Below are 10,489 nucleotides of genomic sequence, written 5' to 3' on the forward strand. Positions count from 1 at the left end.
GCTTCCAAAACTCACCCCCCCCCCCTCCTTATCCCCATTTCGGGGGATCGGATTCAGAGGGGCATTTAGGAGTCTTGTTCCGACTGTGGTCATTCTCATTTTTCGTGAAGTAACCATTTTAATGTGCCTCCCCCCCTCCAAAAAAAAAAGCAGACCTCACAATCTCTGAGGATGCTTGCTATAGATGCTGGCGAAACGTCAGGAGAGAATGCTTCTAGAACATGGCCATATAGCCCGAAAAACCTATAACAACCCAAAAAACAGATCTCTTGCATCCTAATAGAGAAGTAGCCAAGACTGGGTACAGCAAGCATGGGCAAACTTGCAGCCCTCCAGGTGTTTTGAACTTTAACTCCCACAATTCAGAATTGTGGGAGTTGAAGTCCAAAACCCCTGGAGGGCTCAAGTTTGCCCATGCCTGGAGGAGATGGACCCCATGAGAGTGCCCAAGGCAACATTTTCGGGAAACAACCTTTTTCTGCACAGGAAAGAAGTGAGCACAAAAGTCCTACCCTTGGACACAAGAGCAGTGGTTGCCCAGAAATCAGAGGGAGGTGAGCTGAGGTGTAGTGGTCACATCGTGGGCCAGAGAACCTGGAAATGCAAGTTCAAGTCTATTGGAGGACCTCAAATTCTTCCCTCTGTCTCAGCCTACCTACCTTTGCTTGGAAGAGTGAGCCATCTATGTGCTCTCTGTTCATAGAAGGAAAGGTCGGCCATAAATGTAGCATTATTATTGCCGGTTTGTGCTATCCAGCCATTCCCTATTCATAGCAACTCTAAGGTCCACCTATCCTAGGATTTTCTTGTTAACATTTGGTTAGTAGGAGTTCACTGTTACCTTCCTCTGAGGTTAGGAAAACTTGCCTAAAGTCACCCAGCAGGTTTCCTGGCTGAGTAGAGAATCAAAGCCTGGAGTCTTTGTCCATCACACAAAATGTAAATATGAGTTATTTGCACTTCAGGAAATGGACAGAGTCAACAAAACTTTGTGTAAGATGGTTCTTCTTCCTAGTTAGTCTCAAAGATGCTACTGGATTGTTATATGACTTTTTATGCCAATCCAGATGCTACTGGATTGTTATATGACTTTTTATGACACTTTTTATGCGGGCTTTCAACTCCCAGAAATCCTAATAGCTGGCTGGGATTTTTGGAAGTTATAGGCCAAAACACCTGGGGACCCACAGGTTGAGAACCACTGTTTTATGCTAAAGCAGACTAAGAGGACTACCAAATGCTACCACAATGAAAACAAAATGATGGGGATGCTGCTCTTAAAGAAGGAACATGAAGGTCTGCTGCTTTCAGACCTGGTCTTATTGCCTCTTTTAACTCCCTTGGTTTTCTCTGGAAGGCCAGCAAGCCAGTTACATAATAAAGCACCCTACAGTTCTGTCTGTAAATCATACTTGACCTATGCTCAATCGTCCATGTCCCTCACCATCACATTCCTAAAAAGGTAAGCTCTGATGTGGCAGAACTGAGCCTGGAAAAGCCATGGTAGCAGATGTGGAGCTCTGGCAGTTGTATTCCAAAAACAAATAACTTCTTCTAGTTCATAGAGAGCCCTGTCATTACTTGGTCACAAAAAGCATCCAAGGATGCCTGGCCCTGCTCTTTAACACAGTTTTTCATCCACAAACAGAAAGGATGTCATAACTTGATTGAATATTACTACATGATAAATTAGTCAACATCCTTGACTTGGTGTTGGCAAATGATAAAAGACTCTAAGGAAGCAAGGAAGTATTTTCCTCATCTCTTTGCAGAGTGATATGAAATATGCTAACTAGATGATTAAAGGCCCTGTGTAGTAAACTATTTTTGATAGCTAATCATTTACATATACCTTGGGACAACTGTTTGCCCCAAGCCTTTTTAATTATCACCCCTTTTAATTGAATGGAAGAAATACTTATTTAACCAAGCATCTTATTCTGGATTAGTTAATTCATAATAAAGAATAGATTTTCGAATGATAAACTGCTTTCTGGAAGCATGCATAGCAAATCCATGACCTTCCAAACTGATATTTTGTTTCTTTCATATCCTGCTTTTCTCACAGCATGAGACTCAAACCAGTTCACAATTTGGTCTGTGATTATACAAGCCCCTTCTTGAGACTAAGGGTGGGTTTATGGGGTGCTCCAAGTGTTGTTGGATCACAAATCCCAATAAATATCTCCAACAGGGTCATTGGTGGCAAATGCTGGCTGTTGAAGTTCAACAACATCCAGAAGGCAGAAAGTTTGCAGGCCTCTTTTAACACTCTTAGTTTTTACACCCTTTTATCTTTGTCTCTCCTCTTGTTGCTGGGCATCTGGATTCTAGTTTATCTCTTCAATCGTAATTAATAATATATCACACAGCAAAGTGGCTTTTATTCTGAGGGCCCTAATCAGTTTATGAGACACAGGCACCAAAATGACACTGTCAAGCAGAAGTAATAGTGAACAGGCTTCAGTAACGCTGCTACCATCTTCTCTTTGTATTTATTCTTCACAAAAGCACTCCACTCTCTGTCTTCTCACTCTAAATAGAAGTGTGAACTAAGAGACTGCTGCTTTGACTACCCTATTTTTCACCTTCAAAGCTTTTCACGGCTAGATCTAAACTATCTTCCCTTGCTGGTTCTTTCCCTTGTTCTCCATGTATGTTGAATATGCTGTCAGCTCCCAATGAGTTTCTCTAAACTTCTTCCATTGTATGTATCAATTGAATAAAATGTCTCCTCATCTTTCAAAATCCCCAAGTCCTTTTGTGAACCTTCCACTGGTATACTCTCTACAAGACAGTGAGTCCTCCCACAATGCTTTAGCACAGCAGGTTAATCACCAAGCTGCAATAAATCTTGCCAACCAGAAGGTCGACAGTTCAAAGACCAGGTCAGGTTGAGCACCTGACCTTTAGCCCAGCTTCTGTCAACCTAGCAGTTCAAAAACAAATGTAAAGAGATAAAAAGGAACCGCATTAAAGCGCGGAGGTATTTTAGTTTTGGCACGGTGTTTTGATCCGAAAAAAATAGGAAGTTTACGAACAAAGAAAGCTCTTCGGCAAGGAGACTGAGCAACAGCACCCCCTGTGGCCGAAACCAAGCACAGCTTCCAAAGATGCCGAATGATGGGAAATAGCCTATATACATACCACTATCTGTTGTCTGTCTTGTCCTTGTGTAATTGGCATTGAATGTTTGCCGTATATGTGTTCTGTGATCTGCTCTGAGTCATCTCTGGGGTGAGAAGGGCAGAATATAAATACTGTAAATATTATAAAATAAATGCTTCAGCTAAGCCATCTCTACTTGGTAGCTTCATTTTGTTTGTACCACACTTAGCGCACAGACAGCAATCCAGCTGTACATCTTTAAAAGTAGCAGTCCTAGGTGGCAGCTTGAGTTTGCTAAGGGGGCATGTATCTTACCCTCAAATACCAAGATACAATGCCTTCCTCTTAAGACAGGAACAGTTATGCTAACCAGAGACAATGAAATAATATGCATCCTCCTCACCTGCCAAAATTTGAAGAGTGACTGAAGCAACACTTTCTGGCATATGCATGTGACTGTACTCATTCCATCCATAGCTACAGAACTGTGTGCCTAACATGACCTAGAATTTAAGTTAAGAATTCACAAAGAGGTCTGCTTTCAAGTGTGAGGTTATGATTAACGTATTATCACTAAAGAAGAGAATAGACCCATCTGCCATGTCAAATCACAGTTAATGCAAAATAGAGAGATTTGCAAAAAGGTTGGTGGGCGGGAGAGGAGAAAACTTTTGAGTTACAGTAAAGGTTCTTAATCATTAGAAAAGAATAATGTCCAATGCAGAATTTGTCTCAATATGTCACAGTGCATGTCACACTGACCATACGGTAGGCTCCTTGTGACTTCATGCCCTATGGTGAATTAATCTTGCCCAGAGTTTTTTGGGTTACACCCCCTCAAGACCCTCCGATGTGGGTGGAATGGGAAACAGAGGAAGGAACACACACTATTATCTAGTTAGTGCAATCATTGCCTGCTTATAATCCACTGTAGCTTTGGCCAGTCCCTCCCCTATCAGTAACAAGTTCCCAGCTTTTGTTTTTGGGCAGAGAAGGGCAAAAAGTGGCCATTTGCAGACTACTTGGCACCTTCAATTCTGCCAAAAATGCTTCCATGCCACCCAGGGGCGAAGGGGACAATTATGCTGCACTTCCCCACATAACTCCACTGTCACAGACCCAGGAAAGGTATTGCTTGATGATTACAATCAGAACATGGATTAGCCACCTAATCTAGCAGTAATTTCGACAAGGTGTGACAGAATATTACTTTTGATTTCAATTAGCTCCATTCAGAATATGGCTTGTTCTTCATTTTTTATCACTCCAGTGAGATTTCTAGGCTTTCAAAAAGTAATGTGCAGTTAAGTGTCAATAACACCATTCTTTGAATTACTGTGTAATTGCAGGGAGGGAAAGGAGGGTAAATACAATGCCCGCTCCTCTTTAATTCTGCTACTTTCCTCACTTGAGTTTTTTTTAAAAAAAAAAACAAAAAACGTAACAGACTGATTGCTGAAACAGCTTCCCGGAAGGAAGTCCCACTAAAATCAACGATCATCTATAAGAAAATATGTCTGAGATGTTTTCCACAGAGTGAGCTCCAGAACATAACAGTGCAGCCCTTCTGGGAATGGTTCAAAACTCTTTTGGAAATTAGCAATGTCTGAAAAGCATAGAAAATCAATATTCTGTTTAATGCAGAATACCCAATACCCTAAAGGCACCTGATCCTTTGGTGGAAGCAACCCAGGATCAGCCCTGTTAAGTATAGGGGACTACCAAGGGATACCAGGTGTTATAGGCTATATTTTAGAGTAGGGATAGGCATTAAGCAAACTTTGGCCCTCCTGGGGTTTTGGACTTCAACTCCTTCAGTTCCTATCAGCTGGTAAGCTAGCTAGAATTTCTGGGAGCTGAAATCCAAAACACTTGGATGACCAACATTTGTCCATGCCTGCTTTAAAGGAAGGAACTTGCAAATCTACCTCTGAGTATTCCTTGCTTAAGAAATGTATGGGATCAGCTAAGTCCATGGTTCTCAACCTGTGGGTCCCCAGGTGTTTTGGCCTACAACTCCCAGATATCCCAGCCAGTTTACCAGCTGTTAGGATTTCTGGGAATTGAAGACATCTGGGGACCCATAGGTTGAGAACCACTGAGCTAAGTCGACAGGTGGCTTGAAGACACATACATACATACACACTTCCCTACAGAAGCAGGACAATCAATAATACAATTATTTCTGGGGAAAACACTAACCTGAAGGGCATACATCTCTTTGATGTTACTGAGCTCCTTAAGTGCAAAAACACTTAAGTATACTGGTAGCTTTGCCATTATGAAGGGCAGAATACCTCCTGTAATTGCAGAAGGTGGAGACTGCATACATAAGCATCTGCCCTTTTAAAATAGAATCTGAAGAAGAAAGAAAATGTAATAGTTGATTGGTTAGTGAGATGTGGGCAAACTATGTAGGTTGCCAACATAAGGATATTTGAAGACAAATTCAGAGAGCTGTGTGGCAGGTAGGCTGTGGAAGTAACCTGATTTCAAAAGCAGAGGATCAACAGTGGAGGACTAACAGATCCATTATCATACTGTACTCATGAACCTGCAACTTGCTATTCTGAGTTGTATTGTACGAACTGCATTTTGGGTTCGTCCTGGTCTAGTAATGTCTTTGTCTTGTAATAATCTGGCACTGGGTCTCCATATACAGCCTGGCAGTCATAAGGCTGATAGCAGAACTCTTGTGTTGCTTTCCCATTTTATCACACTTTCCCTTCGAGGTGCTCAAGGCAATCTATGTAGAGCTCTCTTCCCACAGTTCCTTCACTTCAAAAACAATATGCAGAGTCTCAGTTTTTCTAGCAAGAAATCCTCACAAAGGAAGCAGACTGACAATGAAGCAATTATGGATAGACTAAGGTGTTGTTGTTTTCAGTCATGGGAGTTACTCAAAAAATCTTGGAGTAGCATTTGGCAGCTTAATATACCATAGTGTACTTTTCTGTGTTGTGTAGTGCAGCTGGGAAAAATTAACTGGCAAAAATGCACAGAAAATGTGAAAACCCCTGCAATGCTATTCTGTTCTTTACTGGACTGGCCGCCTCTATTTCCTGGAGCATTATGAACGGTTCTTTCTGCTCCTCTATTTTACAGTACACAAGAACAGTTTTAGAGGCTGACAAAAGCTGAGATGAGACTAGAAAGAAAAGTACAACTGTTCTGAACAGGAAATTATATACATAATAACCAACCATGAATAGTGAACACTACAGAGGGTAGATGCTGCCTGTTCCTTCTACCTGTACTTGAACAAAAGTGGAGTAAAGGACAACAAGTTTTACAGTGTTGAGAGAGGGAACACGCCACATACCCTATTTATTATTTATTATTTATCAGTAATGCTTGTCCTAGAATATTGCTAAGGCTGATTGATTTCGTGTGTATGGGAGCATAAGTGGGTCTAAAAGTGGGGTTAGTAAAGGCAAAGGTTTCCCTTGACATTAAGTCTAGTTGTGTCCAACTCTGGGGAGTGGTGCTCATCTCTATTTCTAAGCCAAAGAGCCAGCATTGTCTGTAGACACCTCCAAGGTCATGTGGCTGGCATGACTGCATGAAGCGCCGTTACCTTCCTGCCAGAGTAGTACCTATTGATCTACTCACAGTTGCGTGTTTTTGAACTACTAGGTTGGCAGAAGCTGGAGCTAACAGCGGGAGCTCACGCCACTCCCCAGATTCAAACCTGCGACCTTTTGGTCAACAAGTTCAGCAGAGTGGGGTTAGAAACATCTTAATTAAATAAATAATAAATACTATATAGAAACCATAAATACAATATAGAAACAGACCCTAAGTATCTGATGAACAAGCAGGAAGAGACAAGCTCACTGCTTGGAATGTCAGCCAGCAGCTCTAAAACTTCCCCTTGTCTTTCCAAAGAGGGATCAGTGAAATTATGAGAAGTGTATAAGCGGAGCATGAGACACACACCATTTCCCATTTGTCCTAAGCCTCAAGTCCTGCATATGGAGGGTCTATCTTGTCATTATGGCTAGAAGCCACCCCTTTGCCTTTGCAGCCATCTTCCCTTCAAGGACAAGGACATGCAATTTTTTAAAAAAATGTTGAGAACCACATTTCAGGAGTAATGTTGTAGTGGGGGAATCCTACAAGTGGGTGATCAGTCAAAGTGGAGGACAGAGCCAAGGGCAGCACCCTCTCTTCTCCCTGCAGTTTCTCTCTTTCGAGTCTCTAGCATGTCTAAGTCTCTTTCAACACCTAGTAGGCCATTGTGGAAGGGACAGCTCACTCTTGATCAAAGGCCCAGGGCTTTTAAACTTAGCTTGGAGGGCCTCGGGTGGACAACCTTCACCCAAGGAGGTAATGAAGCTGCACGTGGCATTTCCCCTACACACAGTTTCATGATTGTGACAATGGTTGTGAGGTCTGTGTCCAGTTCTGGGCACCACCATTGAAGAGAGATATTGACAAGCTGGAATGTGTCCAGAGGAGGATGACTAAAATGATCAAGGGTCTGGAGAATAAGCCCTATGAGGAGTGGCTTAAAGATCTGGGCATATTTAGCCTGAAGAAGAGAAGGCTGAGAGGAGACATGATGAGGACCATGTATAAATACATGAGAGGAAGTCATAAGGAGGAGGGAGCTTGTTTTCTGCTGCCCTGGAGACTAGGACACAGAACAATGGCTTCAAACTACAGGTAAGGAGATTCCTGACAGAAGAACTTCCTGACTGTGAGAGCAGTTCAGCAGTGGAACTCTCTGCCCCGGAGAGTGGTGGAGGCTCCTTCTTTGGAAGCTTTTAAACAGAGGCTGGATGACCATCTGTTGGGGGTGCTTTGAATGCAATTTTCTTGCCTCTTGGCAAGGGGTTGGACTGGATGGCCCTTGGATGGAGGTCTCTTCCAACTCTATGATTCTATAATTCTATTATTCTATGATTCTGTGTAGCCATGCCGGCCACATGACCTTGGGTGTGTCTACGGACAATGCCAGCTCTTTGGCTTAGAAATGGAGATGAGCACCCCTCCCCCCCCCCTCCCACAAGTCCCACACAACTGGACTTAGTGTCAGGGGAAAACCTTTACCTTTATCCCATTCTGGCCAGTGAATAAAATGCTCATGCTGCACTACATTATAATGCAAGCAAAAAAGAAAGTTTCTGTCTCCTCCAAAATCACATGCAATCCTCAGGGATTGCAAATTCTGGCCCCTGTGAGGGATTTTTCACTGGATGATCCCTGAAGCCTATACCTCAAAGGCATTTTCATGAGTCAAGTGGGCTTTCTTGCTTGCGGCAGCAAACCAGAGGCCTCCCATTTTGACAAGTGATTGGGCAACTGGCGACTTGACCCATTTCAATGTGGCCAGTGCACCCCCAAGAATATGGAGGCTGAAGAGGAGAAGTTCTAGGCTGAACATGACTTCCTCCTCAATCATCTCTGCTTTACCAGCTGGGTGCTGAAAATAACTCCTCTTCTCCAAGGCACCCACTCAAAGGCAAAACACGCGCTCCTTTCCCTGCTTCTGACTGAGAAAGAGGCCGCCAAAAGAAGGGTCATCTTTCCACAGGTTCTGGGAAGGGTTGGAGGGAACCAACGAGGATGACGGCGAAGCAGGCCCAGAGGGTGGCCTGGGTGGGGAGTTCGTGGAGGTGCCGCCACCCTTGACGCACCGCTTCCTTCCTTCCAGCCTCGCCAGCAAAAGCACCGCGGCCACGTTCTCTCCAAGGAAAAAACACACACAAACCCCAAACGCTCGCGGGCAAGGAATGGATGGCTGCGAGAGGGAAGCCGCGGGGAAGGATGCCAGGCAGGTCGGCGCGCTCTGCCTTCCGAGGTTGGGGCTGGGCAGGGGCGGGGAAAGGGACCGGGAAAGAGCGCCCCAACTTCGGGAGGGAGGGAAACTCCGCGGGTCCGGCCGTGGGAAAACGGAGGGGTCTGGGGGCCAAGGGAGAGAGGGAGGGAGCGCAACACGCCCCAAGCTCAATCGACGACCCTTCCGCCTCGAAACCTCCACCTTGAGAGCCCAAGGCTGAGCCCTCCTTCGCAGCCTCCCCGCCCTTCCAGGCGACCCACCCTCAGGACGCGCTTCTCTCCCCTTCCCTCCCTCCCTCTCTCCCTCCCAATCAGGCTCCGGCCTCCTCCGCTCCTTTCCTCCTCCAGGTATGCCGATCCGCGCCCCGACCCCCGCCTTCCCCCTCCCTTCGCCTCGCGCCCAAACCAAAGGCGGCGGTTCCTGGCGCCCGCTCGCCGCCCGACAGGTGTGCAACGAGATGCCCGGCTTACCTTTGGTGGCCTCTGGGTCGAGGTACATTTTCCCCTCGGCTCCTGTTGCACCCCGAGTAAATCCCTCCGGGGCTCTGCCTGGGGGCGTGTGTGGCGGTGGGGCTCCGGCTCCTCCTCCTTCTCCCCGCGGGCGAGACCCTCAGACGCTGCTGCTGCTGCTGCTGCTAGGCGGAGGAGGCGAGGCGGGGAAGCCACAGGCTGCCGGCGGCCCAAGAGTGACCTCCACGAACAGGTTGGAGCCCCAGCTGGCGGCGGGAGAGAGCGGCATGAGGCGGAGGCAGCCCAGGAGCAGCGGCGGCGGCAGGGGCTCGCTAAGTGACTGGTCCCCGTCCACCCAGGAACATGCCAAGCCTCCGGAGCCCTCCCCTCGCTGGATGGAGGGGCGTGTGTGTGTGTGTGTGTGCGCGCGCGCGTTTCTGTGTGCAGGCGCGCGCTCTCTCGCTCTCGCGCTCTCTCTCTTGTGCGCGCGCCTCCCTTTTCGCGTCCGGTGGCTGCTCGCTGCTGGCGGGAGAGGAAACTGCAAGGCGAAGGAAGGAGGCTCAGCCAGGAAGGGGAGTGACGCCTCCCGCTGTTGCTGCCCCTCTTCGGGAGGGAGAGAGGGCGGGAGGAGCGCGGATCTTGGCGGCATCCGAGCCAAAGCGCTTGGAAGGTTCGCCGCCTGAGAAGAAGGAGGAGGAGGAGGAGGAGGAGGAGGGTGCTTCCTAGGCGCTTCCTCGGGTTCACACGATCAAGGGCTGGGGCGGGGCGGGGCGGGGCGGGGGCAGAGCAGGTGCCTTGGTCTAGGCCACGCCCCAAAGCGGACGGGGGAGGGACCCTCCTGCCTGCGGAGGAAGGGAGACTAGGGGGAGCCCTTTCCCCTTTACGGTTCGTTTCTGGATACCACCCCTTCCAGCCCAGAAAAGGCTGCCTATATAGTTATTAAGAACTATCCCGGGGGTGCTGCGTAGTGTTTTTACTGCTCTCCCCTATATAAACACCTCTAAAAGCAAGGTGTGCCTATGGCCCCTTCTACACTGTCTTTGTATCCCAGGATCGGATCCCAGATTATCTGCTTTGAACTGGACTATATGAGTCTCACTGCCATATAACCCGGGTTAAGCAGATAATGGCAGTGTAGAGGGAGCCT

At 46.8% G+C, this 10,489-nt stretch overlaps 1 protein-coding gene across 8 annotated transcripts in view; it reads right to left on the bottom strand.

Moving 5' to 3' along the window:
* SYT7 (synaptotagmin 7) overlaps window positions 1–10,061 on the bottom strand; it is a 274,392-nt gene extending 264,331 nt beyond the window's left edge. For 3 of the 8 annotated variants that reach the window (XM_060770807.2, XM_060770826.2, XM_060770817.2), the window contains exon 1: window positions 9,364–10,059. In XM_060770807.2, coding sequence (XP_060626790.1) covers window positions 9,364–9,391 — 28 coding nt within the window. In that variant the 5' untranslated portion in view covers window positions 9,392–10,059. Of the gene's footprint in view, window positions 1–9,363 lie in introns of all 8 variants that reach the window. The other 5 variants (XM_060770798.2, XM_060770780.2, XM_060770790.2 and 2 more) reach the window with 4 other exon arrangements.
* Window positions 10,062–10,489: the final 428 nt, after the last annotated feature.

This window comes from Anolis sagrei, chromosome 1 (genome assembly GCF_037176765.1).
Source record: "Anolis sagrei isolate rAnoSag1 chromosome 1, rAnoSag1.mat, whole genome shotgun sequence".
NCBI lineage: Eukaryota > Metazoa > Chordata > Lepidosauria > Squamata > Dactyloidae > Anolis > Anolis sagrei.